A 20,350-nucleotide genomic window follows, 5' to 3' on the forward strand; every position below is an offset into this window, starting at 1 on the left:
ACTTTCTTTTCTCTTTCCCAAGATCCCACCCCAATTCTAAGAACCCCCGACGTTGCAAATACCTGGGAGATAGTGCTGGGTTTGCTGACCACACAGCTTCCTGAGTTACAGAGCTTTGAATGAAGGACTATCTGTGAAGGTCTAGATTGTCAGAACAACCTTTCCTAATCTGATCTCCTCCCTGCCTATGCAAGGGTTGGTAGCACCATACTGAAAATGCCTGGAGAAAATCAGGCAACCATCAACAATGCCTATTATTTATATTTCCTATTTTGTACCACAGACAGAGAAACAGATATCCATGGGGGAGTGGGGTCAAAAAAGTTACAATGATTGTGTCATTAAAAACTTGCCCCTTTTTACATGTGAGGCATGTAAAGAAGTTGGGGCTTCAATCAGGCTGTTACAGCAGCCATGTTGACTTTCTTGACCACTTCCCCCCTGCAGAAAATGGGAAAATGTTGAAAAATGGTAGACTCTCAGCAACAAAGATTTTCAATGTTTTCAATTTTGAAATGAAGTATTTTAAAACATATACAAAACCATCAAAGTTTTCTTAAAATATCTCACCCTTTCACTTACAGAATCACATATGTGGGAAATTGCTTTATATTTGTTCCCACAATTATGAGACTGGTTGCCCCAAAAGCAGTTTTTTTGTTTTGAGATGGAAAATTACATACTATCCTGTAAAAAGCACTTTTCTACCCCTGGGGAAATGAAAGTACTACAAAATATTTCTGTAGTTGTTAGAATATTACAAAATGTCAGCAAGATGCTCAGTCCAAATTCAGTGATGATACATAAATTTTACATGAAAAAAAGATGAGAGTGGGGAAAAACCATCTATTTGACATTTTTCATTTTCACATTTGCTTTTTGTTGTAACATTAATGAGAAGGGGCTGCAAAAACAGTGGGACGGACCAGAAATCTGCTTCTATTTCTTAACTGCCTTCTTGAACATGAGCGCAGAACCCAGCTGCATAAATACATTACACAAATGCATGTTGAAAAAAACTACCTGGGAATCAGGACTTCACCAATTCAGAGACAATCTCTTGTGTGTTAGCTTTGCTCCTTGTATAAAAAAATTCCCATTACTGCTGAAATTAAACGTAGTGGTTTTATTCTGGGCTACAAACTATACGTGATTTAATCTCAAAAACCAAGATTAAAATGCAATCTTCTATTTTAGACATAATGGGAAACTCTCGTTTAAAGTTATCAGGCTCACAAGCACCAAAGTCAGCTGGGGGCAAGAATGCTGGGCCTGGGCAGGATACTCATTCCCAGCTTAATAAATCACCCAGCTGTTGATTTTGGTTCATTACACTGGTGGAACCTTAGTGACACTTCTGAATTTTTAGATGCAGCATTCCAGAAATGTTCATACAGATAATGTTAAGTTCCAATGTATTTTTGAAACACAAATTGTTAACCTTTTTTTAAAAAAAAAGCAAACAGATTTCAAAGGGATTTTACAATATCCACCCATGAAATCAGATCACAATATAATTAATTCCTGTGGCTTTTCTAAAAGCTGCGGGGACAGGACCTCAGGGCTCTGAGGGATGGCATCATGCAAGGTGGATTAGTGCCATCCTACTGTAACATTTTAATTTTTATGCTGAATTTTTATTGTGGCTTTTAAACTTTTACTATGATTTTATGACTGTTAACCATCATGATTCATAAAATTTTGGTGATGTATAAATGAGAAAAATAAATTTAGTACCTTTGACTTTTGAAGGGATCATAGTATACTTTTGCTAATCCATTTCCTGTTCCAACCATGATTTGGTTCAGTTTAGGATGCCAAAGACACCGAACAACGCTCTGAAAAGTAACATTAGATTTTGGTGGTCATGTTTAGCTTTGAAACCAGGGTTACTAATTTTAAACAATAATGATATAACAGGTAAGACCTGAAAAAGATAAAAATATTTAATAAGCGTTTATTAGGATGCTGGCGAGATGACAATGGAAATGAAGAGAAGATCTGGACAAACGGGTTTTCAACTTCCAATGAAAGCATGTCACAGTTGAAGTCTTTTAATCTCCAGTGAGAATTATTTCCATGAGGGGATGACTACAACAAAGAATTCTGACCTCCAAACCACACTAATGAATATCAAAAGGCTGTGATACATACAACTAGATATCCTTGCCAGAATGGAATGAGGACTAGCCTGTAAAAGTAGGGTAGTTCCTCAGATAACCTAGGCCAGAGTAATTTAGGGCCTTAACAACCCAATAGCAACAACCTGAAAATGGATGTCATTGCAGAGCCTTCAGCAAATGGCTGGCAAAATCTAGTTATACGGACTTTGTGACTATAGTGATCTGAACATAGTGATCCATACTAACTTCACCCTGCATTCTGCTCTCTTCATTCTGTGTCCTCAACAAAGCCACCTATAGAGCATGAGTCCTATAGCATTTTTTAGGAAGATAGAGAAAGTATAGATTTAGTTATCAGCTTCATTTGTGTCTGGGCTCTTAATAGTGCAGCATTCCCTCTTAACAGTGAAGACAGAATTGGTCAGTTTGCTAGGAGATAAGAGATACTAAGAACAATTGTAGAAGTATTGAATATAGATGTTTAAAATGTTGTCTTTTGCTTGATTGCATGTTGCATGTATGCCCCTAAGTATGAATGTATTTGTGTTCCTTTTCTTCATTATGCTATATTTTATTTATTTTTTGCTACCTTGTGTTAGTAAATTTAGAATAAGCCTTTTGCCAAAAGTTGGCAGAACATTTATCAAAGCAAGCTTGAGGAGATAAAAGGTAGACTCTTACATCTAAAATGACTGCTTCTGATTTGCTGTTTATTTTGTTTATATATGTGCATTTAGATTTTAAATTTGCCACATTTCCTGGCTGTGCACAACACAAATGCTTTCACAAACAAACAGTACAATAAGCATGAATAAAACAATAAAAAAGCTAAATGTACTGTATCTTTTTAAAAATATGTATTTATTGCACTCTTGCAATTTGTCTCATCCTGAAAAGCTGTCAACTTCTTCTACTTCTGTTTTAAGCCATTGTTAATATTCATCTAGTTCCACTTTGATGTAAGCAGTTAAGGTACCAAGCTAGAAAGCAGGAGACTGTGAGTTCTAGTCCTGCCTTAGGCACAAAGCCAGATGGGTGACCTTGGGCCACTTCCTCTCTCTCAGCCCTAGGAAGGAGGCAATGGCAAACCACTTTTGAAAAACCTTGCCAAGAAAACTGCAGGGACTTGTCCAAGCAGTCACCAGGAGTCAAACACTGACTCAAAGGCACCAAAAAACAGACAAACAAAAAAAACAAAAAACAAAAAACAAAAAAAACCCCAAAACTTCAACACAAGTCTTATAAATAGGTATAAGACTAGTGCTTCTATTGCTTATAAAAATGAAAAAAAAATATAGAGTAAGCTGTGCTGCTTAATTGAGCATTCCTGATTAAATTCTCCTGATAAAAGACATCAACAGAGGCTAATAGCAAAGCTACTTATCTTTTGCCCCTTCATGGATCACTGCCTTGTCGTGGCGAAGGGGCTTGCGTAACTCAGTGAAGCCATGAGCTATACCGTGCAGGGCCACCCAAGACGGACAGGTCATGACAGAGAGTTCTGACAAAATGTGGTCCACTGGAGAAGGAAATGGCAACCCACTCCAGTATCCTTGCCAAGAAAACCCCATGGACAATGTTAAAAGGCTAAAAGATATGATGCCGGAAGATGAGCTCCTCAGGTCGGAAGGTGTCCAATATGCTACTAGGGAAGAGCGGAGGGCATTTCCAAGTAGCTCCAGAAAGAGTGAAGCGGCTGGGCCAAAGCCGAAAGGACGTTCAGCTGTGGATGTATCTGGAAGCGAAAAGAAGGTCCGATGCTGTAAAGAACAATATTGTATAGGTACCTGGAATGTAAGATCTATGAACCAAGGCAAGCTGGATGTGGTCAAACATGAGATGACAAGACTGAACATCGACATCTTGGGAATCAGCGAACTGAAATGGACGGGAATGGGTGAATTTAATTCGGGTGACCATTATATCTACTACTGTGGGCAAGAAACCCTTAGAAGAAATGGAGTTGCACTCATAGTGAATAAGAGAGTGGGAAAGGCAGTAATGGGGTACAACCTCAAAAACGACAGAATGATCTCAGTGCGTATCCAAGGCAAACCATTCAATATCACAGTCATCCAAGTCTATGCCCCAACCACTGATGCTGAAGAAGCTGAAGTTGACCACTTCTATGAAGACCTACAACACCTTCTAGAACTGGCACCAAAAAAAGATGTCCTTTTCATCACAGGGGATTGGAATGCTAAAGTAGGAAGTCAAGGAGTAATCGGAATAACAGGCAAATTTGGCCTTGGAGTACAAAATGAAGCAGGGCAAAGGCTAATAGAGTTCTGTCAAGAGAACAAGCTAGTCATAGCAAACACTCTTTTCCAACAACACAAGAGACGACTCTACACATGGACATCACCAGATGGTCAATACCGAAACCAGATTGATTATATACTTTGTAGCCAAAGATGGAGAAGCTCTATACAGACAGCAAAAACAAGACCAGGAGCTGACTGTGGCTCAGATCATGAGCTTCTTACTGCAAAATTTAGGCTTAAATTGAAGAATGTAGGGAAAACCACTAGACCACTCAGGTATGACTTAGATCATATTCCTTGTGAGTACACAGTGAAGGTGATGAATAGATTTAGAGGATTAGATTTGGTAGACAGAGTGCCTGAAGAACTATGGATGGAGGTCCGTAACATTGTACAGGAGGCAGCAACTAAAACCATCCCAAAGAAAAAGAAATGCAAGAAAGCAAAATGGCTGTCTGATGAGGCTTTACAAATAGCTGTGGAAAGAAGGAATGCGAAAAGCAAGGGTGAAAGGGAAAGATATAAGCAACTGAATGCAGATTTCCAGAGAATAGCCAGGAGAGATAAGAAGGCCTTCTTAAATGAACAATGCAAAGAAATTGAGGAAAACAATAGAATGGGGAAGACTAGAGATCTCTACAAGAAAATTGGAGATATGAAAGGAACGTTTAGTGCAAAGATGGGCATGATAAAGGACAAAAAAGGCAGGGACCTAACAGAAGCAGAAGAGATTAAGAAGAGGTGGCAAGAATACACAGAAGAACTATACAAGAAAGATCTTAATGTCCCTGATGTCCACGCTGGTGTGATCACTGACCTTGAGCCAGACATCCTAGAGAGTGAAGTCAAGTGGGCCTTAGGAAGCATTGCTAACAACAAAGCTAGTGGAGATGACAGTATTCCAGCTGAGTTATTTAAAATACTAAAAGACGATGGTGTTAAAGTGCTGCACTCAATATGCCAGCAAGTTTGGAAAACGCAACAGTGGCCACGGGATTGGAAAAGGTCAGTTTACGTTCCAATTCCAAAGAAGGGCAACGCCAAAGAATGCTCAAACTATCGCACAATTGCACTCATTTCACATGCTAGCAAGGTTATGCTCAAAATCCTACAAGCTAGGCTTCAGCAATACATGAACCGAGAACTACCGGATGTACAAGCTGGGTTTCGAAGAAGCAGAGGAACTAGAGATCAAATCGCCAACATTCGCTGGATCATGGAGAAAGCATGAGAGTTCCAGAAAAATATCTACTTCTGCTTCATTGACTATGCAAAAGCCTTTGATTGTGTGGATCACAACAAACTGTGGCAAATTCTTAAAGAGATGGGAATACCAGACCACCTTACCTGTCTCCTGAGAAATCTGTATGCGGGCCAAGAAGCAACAGTTAGAACCGGTCATGGAACAACCAATTGGTTCAAAATAGGGAAAGGTGTACGACAAGGCTGTATACTGTCACCCTGCTTATTTAACCTATATGCAGAGTACATCATGAGAAATGCCAGGCTGGAAGAATCACAAGCCGGAATTAAGATTGCAGGGAGAATCATCAATAACCTCAGATATGCGGACGATACCACCCTAATGGCAGAAAGTGAAGAAGAACTAAAGAGCCTCTTGATGAGGGTGAAAGAGGAGAGTGCAAAAGCTGGCTTGAAACTCAACATTAAAAAAACTAAGATCATGGCATCTGGACCCATCAATTCCTGGCAAATAGAAGGGGTAGAAATGGAAGCAGTAACAGACTTCATTTATTTGGGCTCCAAGATCACCGCAGATGGAGACTGCAGCCATGAAATTAAAAGACGCTTGCTCCTTGGGAGGAAAGCTATGGCAAGCCTAGATAGCATATTAAAAAGCAGAGACGTCACCTTGCCGACAAAGATCCGCATAGTCAAAGCTATGGTTTTTCCAGTAGTAATGTATGGCTGTGAGAGCTGGACCATAAAAAAGGCTGAGCGCCGAAGAATGGATGCCTTTGAACTGTGGTGCTGGAGAAGACTCTTGAGAGTCCCCTGGACTGCTAGGAGGTCAAACCAGTCAATCTTAAAGGAAATCAACCCTGATTGCTCATTGGAAGGATCGATAATGAAGCTCAAGCTCAGATACTTTGGTCACCTAATGCGAAGAGAGATCTCTTTGGAGAAGACCCTGATGCTGGGAAAGATTGAAGGCAAAAGGAGAAGAGGACGGCAGAGGATGAGATGGTTAGATAGCATCACTGAAGCAATGAGCATGAAACTGAGCAAACTCAAGGAGGCAGTGAAGGACAGGAAGGCCTGGCGCAATATGGTTCATGGGGTCACGAAGAGTCGGACACGACTTAACGACTAAACAACAACAACAACAACTTATCTTTTGAGGTAAAAATTCCAAATTGTCATACTCTTCCTTGAATTTGGCCTCATTAATGCCTTTTTGTTAGATGAGTTAAATGTTTTGCTTCTTTCACTTTTATATTTTACAACAAAGGTCCAAACAAGACAGCTGTTGCTTACATTTCAACTGCACCCAAGAGACAATGAATTGAGTCAGAGTTGTTGTAAGTGCTGTAATTAAAAGTTATAGGATTTGAAACAGATCTTCAATCAGATTTTGCTTCTTGCACAAAGTCAATACACAGAGACAATTACACATGCTGCATTTTTCACAAATCAGCACAAAATATTGAGTTAACCCTTGCCCCTGCTTCTCAGTTTGTGAACTTGAGAATTCTCATCTTTGAAAAAATGGCTTGTAAACAGCATTCTTGATATTTGAAGGTAAAAAGTAAAATTTGGTAACTTTAAACATGTAGATTTCATGTAAAAAAGTTTATAAGAGCTTAAAAAGCCTTTTACCATCATATTTTAGAGAACATAAAAGGTGATTCTTATATTTCAGAATATATTTGCAACATAAGATAATTGATTATGTGCCATCAACTTGGTGGCAACTGTTAGCAACCACATAGACCTTCCCCAGGATGAACTATCCTCAAATTAGTCTTTCAGGTCTCCCAACACCACTCATCACCACTGTAATTAGATCCATTCATCTTACTTCTAGCTGTCCTCTTCTTATCTCTCCTTCCACCTTTGCCAGCACTGTGGACTTCTCAAGGGAGCTTGGTCTTTACATAATATGTCCAAAATTTTATAATCTAAGCCTGGTCACTTGTGCCTCAAGTGAGAACTCTGGATTGATTTGTTCCATAATCCATTCTTTTGTTTTCTTGGCTAATCTCTCAAGAATCTTTCCTAGTTCAAAAGCAAAGTTCAAAAGCATAAATACTCCATCTGTCTTGCTTCTTCAAAGTTTATACAGTGTCACAGGGAATTGTTTGCACAATTCTGATGTTTGTAGGTACAGACAGGTCACATCATCTGAATATATTTTCCAAGACTTTCATTAACTAAGAAGACTAATACTAAGATATAAGACTAAGAAGTGCTAGTCGTCAGGGTATTTCTTAACTCCACTTGCAGAAGCTATGAGTCCAGGAAAATCCTCAAGCATGAGCCAACAGCCAATGCCTTTTGGGGGTGAATGGCCCTGCCCAAAGTAACTACTAGGATTGGTGTTCAGTGTCATGCTATCTGTTGATGAACAGCAGCCCTGCCTTGACAAGAATTTAAACTTGTTTTGCCCCATAGCCTCCAAGCACCAATTCAGAACTTCCATGGCATCTCTGGTATGGCCTGAAGTTGTGATATAAAGCTGAGTATCATTAATATATTGATAACACCTCAACCTAAACTGATAATTAACTCCCCCAGAAGTAAAAAGCCTAGGGGAGAGCACTGAGTCTTGAGGAAACCCCCACTGAAGCAAGGGCTCAAGTGCTTCTCTCTAAGCACCACCATCTGAATCATCCACTCAGGTAGGAGGAGAACCACTATAAAATGAAGCCCCTGACCACGCAGCCTTTGTAGGTAAGCTGGAAGGATACCATGGTCAATGGTACTGAATGCTACCAAGAAATCTAATAAATCCAAAAGAGCCACACTCAACCCATCTAGGTCCTGATGGTCACCCACCAGGATGGCCAGTGCTGTCTCTGTTCCATGGCCAAGCCTGAATCTGACTGAAAAGGATCCAGATATTCTAGAACCCTCTGTACTCTCTGTAGGTGGCTCTCCATTATTTTCTCAACAACCTTTCCCAAGAAGGAAATTTGGAGACTGGATGAAAACTTTCAGGTCAGGTAACTTAACATCTTCCCTCAATGGAGCATTTTATCTCCCAGAACCAACTGCTCATCTGGCCACTTGAAGGAGGTGGGATGGGCATATTTCAAGTCCGCTGGTGGCAGAGGTAAAGCCACAGAGCTTTCCACTTCCTCAGGCTCCACTAGCAAAACAGAATCCCAGATTATCACACAGGACATCACCTCATATACCACAGTGTCCAAGAGGTGCCTAAACTTTAAGCAGGTAAGAACAACTTTATCTGTAAAGAAACTTGCAAACTCATCTGGTGTATTTGCAAGTGATTTATTCTACTCATTTTTCTCTAATCCTGGGCAGAGATGCCAGGTGGGAATCTGTGGATACAATAAGCCTGATGTAGGATGCTTCACCATTCTTATCATCCCAGGGTAGGCTTGTGCATGAGTATTACCAGTTGCTTGGTAAAAGCAGATCAGCTGAGGGAACTGATTGGAGTTTGATTTGCAAGTCTGCTTGCAACAGAAAACTATACTGTCCCCAACCAGAAAATATCTTATTAAGGATCAAACCAAGATGACACGTTAAATGGATATTTCCTTCTGAAATTGTGTTATTTTACTTTTAAAAGCTGTAGGAAGCTATGAGGAAAACAGCAGAATCAACACTGCAAAATGTAGAAAAAAGGAATTAGCTTTACTCCCTGTAACACAATGAAACTGCACCAGCACATAGACTACTTTTTACTTGGGAAAAAAATTGTCATTGGAGATAATCACACACATTCAAAAAGCATCATTCCGAGAAAGGTTGGTCTAAATTTAGTCCTAAATGTTTGCACAAGCCTAAGAGCAAGAACATTTACTTTCTTTTTCACATCTACTGGCTTCCACTTCTGATTTTAGTTCCACATTAGAAAGTGAACTGGCATGTACTTTTGATTTATAAACTCTCATGTCAGCTCATCAACGCTGCTGCCCATCGATTACAAGTTTTCTTGGCCTACGCCCCACAAACTGGATGTGATGAAGAAGAGAAAGAACAGTTTTGGATGGAACTACAAGATTGTGTATCTACATGACTGCAAGAAGTCTTGCTGCTTCTTTGTGGTGACATATCGGACATGCGCAGGAAGGCTAACAATTGTCACAGCGGCAATGGATATGGTATACAAAATGATAATGGACAGCAGCGAGTCCTGGACTTTTCCAAGGCAAATGACTTTGTCATCACCAATACATTTTTCAAAAAAGTAAGTCAGCCACTTGGTTGTCTATGCCAATGGCGACCGTAACAGCCAGACTGATTTTGTCTTCATGCAGTGACGTGACTTCCCCACTATTATGGATGTAAAGGTCATTCCAACTGATTGCCTTGCCCTGCATTCCAAGATGCTTGCTGCCGATATGAAGATGAGCAGCATGCAAAGAGTGGTAGCAGCACAACGGGTCCAGAGAAAATCAAGTGGTGGAAGCTATGAGACCACAAGGTGGCCATCATTAACCACATCACGTTTCCTTCAATCACCACAGGCCCAACTGACCCCACATGGACTCTCTCCGTGAGTCCATTACCACTGCCATGAAAATTACCCTAGGCACTATGAGATCAGGTTGTCATCAAATCGACAAGCAGGTATGGCTCTGGATGGAGCAAGTGCAGCAGAAAGTACAGGAAAAGAAGGTGGCTTACAAGAACTGATACGTGCAGAAGACCAACAAAAACTGGCAAAAGTATGTCACTGCAAGAAGAACGGCAAAAAATGCTATTGCAGAGGCCAAAGCCAGTCACTTATATGACTTATATGAACAACTGAACACAAAGGAAGGCGAGAAAAATATCTATTGACTAGCAAAAATGTGCGCCAAGATGGCAAAAGACACTGAACACTACATATGTGTTAAGGATAAAAATGGATGGCAACTGCAGGATAAGCTCAAAATCCTGAAATGCTGGCAGCAGCACTTTGATGAAATCTCTAATGCTAAATTCCCACACCCGCCAATTCCTGATGGCTTGGCTAATGCTGACCCAATCCTGCGTATTACACCTAAAGAGGTTACCAAAGCTATCAGCAGCATGAAGAATTTGAAAGCACCTGGCCCGGACAATCTACCAGCAGACATCTGGAAGCTAAAAGAACTTTGCAGCACAGCAGCTAACTGGCTGATAAACTTCTTCAATGCCATTGTGGACTCTCACCACATGCCTGCTGAATGGGCCATGAGTATCACAGTTCCCCACTTCAAGAACAGAGGCGACCTGGCAGACTGCTCCAACTACTGACCAATCTGCCTCCTGTAGCATACAATGAAAATTTTTGAGTGGATCCTCAACCAGCGCCTTCGTGACATCATTGAAATTAGTATCAACCAGTGTGAGTACCACTGATGCCATTTTTGCAGCTTGCAGGCTCGTGGAGCAGCATAGAGAAAAGAAGTCATTATACCTGGCTTTCCTCGACCTAGAAAAAACTTTTGACCATGTTCCACATTAGCTGATATGGTACGTGCTATGTGACCATGGTGTGTCTGAGCTACTCATAAAATGGGTCCAGATGTTTTACATTAATACCAGCAGCCGAGTGAGATGCGCTGCCAGCCTTTCTGACAACTTTCCTGTGAAAACATCTAGTATTTCCAATTCTAAAGGATCCTGTAGGATGAAAATGGATAATGTTTTGATTGTTGATAACTATATTTAATTATAGGGGGGCTGGGGTGAGCAGGATAACTTGGGAATTATTTTAGGGCCCTCCCTCCCTCCCTGGATTATATAATAATTGCATTGGCTGTGTTCATGCAACACAGTAATCCATGGTAAATAAACCATAGCTTACTACATTACTCCTGGGCCACAAGCTAACTGGACACTTTTTACCCTAGAATGATGTGCGACCAGTGACAGAAAACCACATCACCTATGTTTGGTGGCAAACTACATGACTGAAATTCAGTAGCATAGTCATATGCTACATGTACGCGGTCTGGTGTCTTATGAGACCCTCAAGCACAAGTTGTCCAACTCTGTTCTAGCAAGTGAAAGGTTCTTGAAGTAGCAGACAATGGGTATGCAACATTGGTGTCACCTACAATAAGGCAATTTCTGATTTAACCCACAGTTACCCAATGTAAAACTCAGTTTTCTCCCAATGTCTCCCACTGGCTGGAATGAGGAAGGATATTTCTGTACTATAATCTTTTTTCAGCTTCTCCCTTTATCTCTGTCTCATACTTTGTCAGCTCATAAGCTGTCAGCTTTCACAAGCTGATGTTCCCTGCATGAGGAGCATCAGTAGAGCCTGAATCGTGCTGAGGCTTTGATGTCTGAGAAAGTCTGATGTCAACCCTGATTTGCAAAAGAAAACTTTTTTTGAAGTATGAGCTAAACAATACACGACAAAAATAATATATACCTAGAATTTGAAAAATCTCAGAAACTGAGAATTGACTGAATTTATAAACTCACCTACCACTTAAGAAGTTGACAAATGGAAACAGAAGTTGATATAGATATGTTTACAGATATGTTACTGGCTTTCAATTTCTTCACATTTTTAAAATGTGCCTATACACTTTTGGACAATTAGCTGTACAAAATACATCTAATCCCTATCCAAAAGAATTCCTGGTGAAGTCATGACAGACATACTTGCTTAGGATGAGACAAGAATCAAATGCTTTAGGCTTTCCCTAGTCACATAAGTCTATGTTTGAAAAAAAATGTTCTATTTTCCATTACTGATAATCTTCAAATTTATATTTGATGAAAAGGGATCAAGAAGTTTCCCACTCTTTCACCCTCTTGCCAGTATACATTCAAGTAGTCTGGTAGAGAAAGATAAGCCTAAAAAAGAAGACTGGGATAACCATAAACACTTTGTTCAAACCTGGAAAATGTATGATCCTTCCTTCCTTCCTTCCTTCCTTCCTTCCTTCCTTCCTTCCTTCCTTCCTTCCTTCCTTCCTTCCTTCCTTCCTTCCAATTCCGTTTATATTCATTCATTCATTCATTCATTCATTCATTCATTCATTCATTCATTCATTCATTCATTCATTCATGATTTTCTAAATCGGCAACAAGAATCTCTGGCCATCTGGAGGGATGTCGAACAGCATTCAGACCCCTAACCCACCACCCCACCCCCTTGTGAATATTTTGTCTTATGAATTTTTTACTTTGAAGCCTAGACTGATTAGGTCAGTGTTTCTCAACCTTGGCAAGTTTAAGATGGGTGGACAACTCCCAGAATTCCCCACCCAAGGTTGAGAAACACTGGGTTAGGTAGCACTGTGGCCCTTGTTTAGTCCACGTGGCTGGGAAGAGACTCTACTGTAGTCTAGTAGGAGAAGTTCCCAGGTTTCAGCTTTGATCTTTCCAGCTGAAGGGAGAAGGGAGCAGAAGAAGGAAGAGAAAATTTCTCTGCATGTCAGCCCAAGAAAGCCCCTGCCAACAATAAACAAACCCAGCACTGGGAAATATGGACTAGTCTGACTTTGTAAAGAGTCTATATTTATAAGTCATTTCATACTATTTTTTTTCCTGCCTTACGCGTGGTGACGAAAACAGTGTGATGCACTTCATTCATGAAGTCTGTTTGCCTTTTTAACAAAGTTCTTGACTCTCTTGTAAGATAGTAATCTTCCCAAGCAGTTTGGGAAACTGGCTCCCAGTTTTCCCAGTTCTTCCACTACGTCATATGAGTGATACCAAAGTGACTGGTTCATTGGTTCACATAAATGAGGCCTTCTGTATAAAGGGTTTAAGAATGAGATTTAAAGCCGCCAAAGCTATCTATTTTGGAGAGATGTGATTTTATGACTTATCTCCCTCTGTCATGCTTATACATTTGGCCTTGGTCCAGGTCAGGTAAACAGTCTGAAGATCTAAATTCTTGCTGGAGTGCACAAAATACATAGCTCAGCGCCTTTGAAGACTATACAAGATTTATAATTTGCATCCATGTTAACTGAGATAAACAGAACTGCAGGTTTTTTTGTGCTATAATTCTGATCAAGCTTAGCATAAAATTAGTGCTTAAGTTGCTGACCACAGGAGTTATAAATCAGGAGATGTCCAGATTTTAATTTATGGGGACAGTAAATTATTGCATCATATGATTAAATATCATATACTTATATTTCATATCATGGAAATATAAAATAATGTAAAAATGTTATTACATATTGCAACGGACCGAAATATATTAATTAATTAGGAGCTATTACAAATTTATGTTGCTTGTATTGTGAATGAAGTGTGATGCTGCTGGTGGGAGAAATATGCATGCAAGTGTAGGGGATGAGAAGCCCAAACCTAAAGCTTCCTCTTTGGATTTTCAGAAGCTTCTCCATCCAAGAGCTTTAGTTCTTTTGTTGTTGTTGTTCCCTTCAAGTCGGTCTTGACTCCTGGTGGCCACAGTTTAATGTGGGTGTTCTATTCCAGCAAAGCAATTAATCAGAATGATCTGGCTTGGCTTAAATGGGCAGCTGTTATGAACTAGAAGCGAACTGGGCTCTAGCTTCTTCCTTCAAGAAGCTGCGGGCAATATCACGAAAGCTTTTTGCCTGGAGCCGCCAAAAGGTAGCTCAACTTCCTTCCCAACATCCTCAACCTAGTCCACACTGTTTTCTTAGCAACATTTCAGAAGTCACTTGTCATTACCATCTTCCTAGGGCTGAGAGAGAGTGAATGACCCAAAGTCACAAAGTTAGCTCCTGTGCCTACAACAAGAATTAGAACTCAGGTTTTCCCACTCCTAGTTCAGCATCTTAACCCCTAGATCAAACTCATTGTCTTAGCACAAACTGGGACCCTGATATTCTTAAAAAAATAAATCAGTTCCTTGAAAGTTAGATTCCTATGACATGTCCTGTCATGTACAAGTTTTTAGATGGCTTTTTTGGCTGTACACATTTCAAAATGAGGATTTCCAAAATCCTAAGAAAGATTCTGTCAGTAATTAGTTTATGCCTTCTCTTTCCCACATTAAAAATTCATTTTCATTTGAGGGGAAAAGGATATGGGGCAAGAAATCCACTCTTAACAGGTTTTCATGTTCTGTGGGAATAGATGCAGCAAAAAAGTGTTATCTGTGAAAAGTGAATCCAACTGAACTGCTCTAAATGGTTGCACAAACTACAGGGCCACATTATCATAGCAATATGGGTCATGCAAAAATCAGCATTTACCAAGAAGGGGCAGAAAAGTGTACAACAATATGAAAACTGGAACATCCAAATGGCATTTCTAACCCAGAAAGTACATAGTGTGAGGCTGCTGTAGAGGATGAGAGTTTCATGAAAATATCTGTGAAATGGAGAAAATAATACTGGCTGCACATGATGGGAGCAAAAGTCCAACACATCTTAAGGGCACTATGTTGAGGAGGCACCCTACTGGTATCCAGGCTTCCTCTGGCAGACCGAGGAATATAAAGAGCCATTCCAAAGGAATTCAGCATAGCACAGTCCTGTCTGAATGAGACACTAAAGATAGGCAGTAGACCTTTGGCACTAAATGACTGTCTTGAATTTGGGGGGCAGAACTACAGAGAAATGTGTGACCTTCAACTACAAGATCTATCTGTATCAGGCTACTAATTCCTGCCTTGATGGTTCCAGTGCTAAAAAACCCAATTAACATAGCGCTTATTTGGCACTGGCTTCATGGTTTAAAATGTCTAGCTTAGGACTCCAACATGGGTCAGAATGATATAAAACTGTCAGCAAGAACTGCTGCTAAAAAAACATTATGGCTTTACATGCTTGCCTCACAAAGGCCAATGTTACTTTCTGCCTTAGTGCCGGTGAGGCTGTATGATAGGGTTGTGTGAAGAATGTTGTTCTGATCTGCTGTACGTGGCTGCCCTTGCAGTAAGATAAGCAGGCTGTCGGCACCAAAGGCTCTGAGCGCATAAGGAGAGTTGTTCGAGTGGATGGTCAGACTTTATGTTGACATTCTACTCTTTTAAAAAGAGAGAGAGAGAGAGAGAGAGAAACCACAAATTGGGCTTATTATGGCTAATCTGGGACCTGCCCATTACTTTATTAGTTAAAATTTTATATATACCGTATTTTTCCGACTATAAGACGATACTTTTTTCTAAAATCCTTACCCTAAAAACTGAAGGGCGTCTTATTTAAGGAAGTCAGCCGAGAATCGTGCGGTTGTAAAACTGCCCATACTTTGTTTCTGCAGAAAGGCTTCCTCCTATTGCTAGCCTCCAATCACGAGTGAAATAGCTTGTCTCCCAAACAGACTTCCTCCAGTCACAAGCCTGATGTAACTGACGTCAGCTGATGCTGAACAAACCAATTAGAGGAAGGCTGTTTGCAGAGACAAGCTATCGACAGTTTCACTCGTGCTTGAATGTAATCAGTTATGCAAAAGAGCCTGGAAATAGAGCTGCAGAGAGACGGTTTGGACCTCCTCCCACCGAGTGTATCAGGTAAATGTTAACTAATTACTCAATAAAAATGTGTTCTGCACTATCTTTAAAATATTGATTTTTTAATTTGGGGTCGTCTTGTACATGGGGGCGTCTTATTGTCGGAAAAATACAGTGTATATATATATATATATATAAATAATATATATATATATATATTTTTAAGGTGGGGATTCAAAAGAACACTGTGCGCATAGCAATATCTTAGGCACATTCTGAGAAACTGACTTTGTGCTAGTACCGTACAAGATACTGATCTTCGTATCCAAAAAAGAACCTCTTATCCTTGGGGAAATCCCCAACCTTCCAGATTATCTTGCCAGGGAATATAAGAGATTCTTCTGGAAAAATGACTATGTGGAAACACTCTAGAAAGCTAACAAAACTACACATAATTTTATTCTATACTAGCCACAGCTTTGGATGCATCCTAAAGAAATTTTAACAAGGAAATACTGACAAAGTCACTGGTCCAAAACTTGACAATGCAGAGTAATATGAGAATATTTTCCCTTTTTTAAATCCTGCAATTTCATAGTAATTTTATGATAGCATATATTGGTTCAGAAATGTGTATGTAAAATTGCATGTTAAAGTTATAAAGGTTGAGTTGGAACTGTTTGTAAATAGGGGTGAGTAAGATGCTATAACATGTTCTACCATCTATTAAATTGTAGCCAGATACTTGTATGACATAGACCTGGTACCAGCATGGTACGTGAACTGCAACATTTGGTGCCAAAGTGGTAAATTTTGTTGAATGCCTGCATTTGTTAATCACACTGTATTAAGCTGCTAAGGCCATTTCCAAACTCCTGATTTATAACACCTTATGGGCTCCCCTAGCATTCACTATGGCAATATAAAGCTTGTCTTCATTACTGATATAGTACCATTAATGAATGGTGGATGATGATATCAGATGTTCCCAATCACTACTGTGGAAATGGTATAAATATGAGCTTTATCTATCTAACAAAAGTGTGGTAAGGCTGAAAATAGATAATTCCATATATGCCACTCTGAAGAGAAGGGATGGGAAAACTGCAGCTCCTCAGACTCATTTTTAGATTTTATTTTACTAAATCTACACACGGCCTTCCTGTTTATAGAAGGTGGAAATTTGTGTTGCTGAAAGTCTGCAGCAAATTAGCAATTTTCATCTGTGAGGTCTTTTGTAACTAACAAAAAAAATGCCTAATTAAAAGCTACAACAGGTGCACTCAAACACACCTATTCTACCATAATCACCTGCTATCTTATCAAATAAGAGTGAGAGAAGGGCTGAAAATTCTGGTCCTGCTCCCTTTCATTAAGCTATGATCATACCCACTGTGCCATTCACTGTGGCAATATTAAAACATAATAAAATTCAGCCTCAATTGATAACCCTTCCCTTCTAAAAAAAACCCCCTGCCCTACCTGTTTTTCGCAAAAGGTTAGGATATACATTTAAATTCAAAAACATTTCACATAGGAAATAAAAATACTATATTGGTTGAATTTTTAAATTTCTCCATGGCAGTCTTTTATTCAAAAAGGTGTTAGACTGCAACTTTCATAAGTTACAGCTGGCATGGCTATTTCCTATGCTAATGTGGATGATGGAAGTTGCAATTTAACATTTCTGGAAGATACCAGGGTGAGGAAGACTGCCCCAGAGACTATGCTGGCAGCAAGGGCACAGCCCTTTCCATAATGGGAGTTTGCTTTCTGCATGTCTACAGCTGCAGTTTGTTAACCTGACTGCTAGTTGATTGTCAGGGCTCATCTCTTCCCAATGTTTATCATCATCATCATCATCATCATCATCATCATCATCATCTTCTTCTTCTTCTCCTTCTTCTTCTTCCTCCTCCTCTTCTCCTCCTCCTTTGATTTCCACTGCACCTGGCTAGATAACAATGGCAGATGGCAGGGCAAAGGTGTCCAGGCAGGGGAAGGAGGGACGATGAAAGCAGCATTGCACTCTAAGTTCCACCTCTTTTGTACAAGCCTCATGATCTTGCACTCATGTATGACAAGGGCAGGGCTTGTGTCGTGATGCTGCTTTTATCACTGCAACAAAAGCCTTCAATCCTGCAGTTGCCTCTGTAGGACAGCATCTGTTGGCCATTCTACTGCACTATTGCTACAGCTATTACTTGGGCCCTTCCAACTTCAAGACAGTATTATAAGTTTTTCTTGAATTTAGGTAGTGCACTTCATGAAAGAAGTCAAAGGGAGGTTTAGAAAAATCTGTAAAGGGCAATGAATTAACATATTTATTATAAAACCTGACAATCACCCAACGGAAAGCAAAAGCTTGGGTAAAGTGGTGCAACATAAACCGTCAATGAAACAGTGGCGCCCCAATGAAGTGGCTCCCCTGGAAATACAGTGGGGCAAAAAAGTATTTAGTCAGCCACCAATTGTGCAAGTTCTCCCACTTAAAAAGATGAGAGAGGCCTGTAATTTTCATCATAGGTATACCTCAACTATGAGAGACAAAATGAGAAAAAAAATCCAGAAGATCACATTGTCTGATTTTTAAAGAATTTATTTGCAAATCATGGTGGAAAATAAGTATTTGGTCACCTACAAACAAGCAAGATGTCTGGCTCTCACAGACCTGTAACTACTTCTTTAAGAGGCTCCTCTGTCCTCCACTCGTTACCTGTAGTAATGGCACCTGTTTGACCTTGTTATCAGTATAAAAGACACCTGTCCACAACCTCAAACAGTCACACTCCAAACTCCACTATGGCCAAGACCAAAGAGCTGTTGAAGGACACCAGAAACAAAATTGTAGACCTGCACCAGGCTGGGAAGACTGAATCTGCAATAGGCAAGCAGCTTGGTGTGAAGAAATCAACTGTGGGAGCAATAATTAGAAAATGGAAGACATACAAGAACACTGATAATCTCCCTCGATCTGGGGCTCCACGCAAGATCTCACCCCGTGGGGTCAAAATGATCACAAGAATGGTGAGCAAAAATCCCAGAGCCACACGGGGGGACTTAGTGAATGACCTGCAGAGAGCTGGGACCAAAGTAACAAAGGCTACCATCAGTAACGCACTACGTCGCCAGGGACTCAAATCCTGCAGTGCCAGACGTGTCCCCCTGCTTAAGCCAGTACATGTCCGGGCCCGTCTGAAGTTTGCTAGAGAGCATTTGGATGATCCAGAAGAGGATTGGGAGAATGTCATATGGTCAGATGAAACCAAAGTAGAACGTTTTGGTCTAAACTCAACTCGTTGTGTTTGGAGGAGAGAGAATGCTGAGTTGCATCCAAAGAACACCATACCTACTGTGAAGCATGGGGATGGAAACGTCATGCTTTAGGGCTGTTTTTCTGCAAAGGGACCAGGACGACTGATCTGTGTAAAGGAAAGAATGAATGGGGCCATGTATCGTGAGATTTTGAGTGAACACCTCCTTCCATCAGCAAGGGCATTGAAGATGAAACGTGGCTGGGTCTTTCAGCATGACAATGATCCTAAACACACCGCCCGGGCAATGAAGGAGTGGCTTCGTAAGAAGCATTTCAAGGTCCTGGAGTGGCCTAGCCAGTCTCCAGATCTCAACCCCATGGAAAACCTTTGGAGGGAGTTGAAAGTCCGTGTTGCCCAGCGACAGCCCCAAAACATCACTGCTCTAGAGGAGATCTGCATGGAGGAATGGGCCAAAATACCAGCAACAGTGTGTGAAAACCTTGTGAAGACTTACAGAAAACGTTTGACCTCTGTCATTGCCAACAAAGGATATATAACAAAGTATTGAGATGGACTTTTGATATTGACCAAATACTTATTTTCCACCATGATTTGCAAATAAATTCTTTAAAAATCAGACAATGTGATTTTCTGGATTTTTCCCCCATTTTGTCTCTCATAGTTGAGGTATACCTATGATGAAAATTACAGGCCTATCTCTTCTTTTTAAGTGGGAGAACTTGCACAATTGGTGGCTGACTAAATACTTTTTTGCCCCACTGTATGCACTGATGTCACAATGAGAAGGGCCCTCTTCAGAGAACTCAAAGCCTGGACACTCCATTCTGGGAGAGGCACCCCAACCTCATTCATTTCTCCTTGGAGTCAGTGGTGTGATTGAGCTCCTGGGAATATATGCTGTTATACTTGGTTGCCAGTATTTCTTCAGCCTGTCTTTCCTTTAATCTGGCTTACTATGCTGTTGAGTCTGATGAAGCCAGTCATGAAACAGAAATCTCAAATCCCTAAATGGCATAATCTGCCATCATCACAATAACACAGAACACAATGAAGCAGTGTTCTTGCTATAATTATCTTAAGTTCTCAAATTGCAGTTTCCTTCAATGATTAAAGTGTATCTGTTTTCACAACTGGCACTTGTTTTAA

At 40.3% G+C, this 20,350-nt stretch overlaps 1 protein-coding gene across 2 annotated transcripts in view; it reads right to left on the bottom strand.

Annotated features, from left to right (window-relative positions):
* WDR70 (WD repeat domain 70) overlaps positions 1 to 20,350 on the bottom strand; it is a 138,867-nt gene that overhangs the window by 13,922 nt on the left and 104,595 nt on the right. For both annotated transcript variants that reach the window (XM_088152978.1, XM_088152977.1), the window contains exon 14: positions 1,738 to 1,838. In XM_088152978.1, coding sequence (XP_088009104.1) covers positions 1,738 to 1,838 — 101 coding nt within the window. The remainder of the gene's footprint in view (positions 1 to 1,737; positions 1,839 to 20,350) is intronic.

Source organism: Python bivittatus, unplaced genomic scaffold (assembly GCF_059951505.1).
Source record: "Python bivittatus isolate LINGU-HERP-01145 unplaced genomic scaffold, Pbiv_v1 ctg000570_np1212, whole genome shotgun sequence".
Classification (NCBI taxonomy): Eukaryota; Metazoa; Chordata; class Lepidosauria; order Squamata; family Pythonidae; genus Python; species Python bivittatus.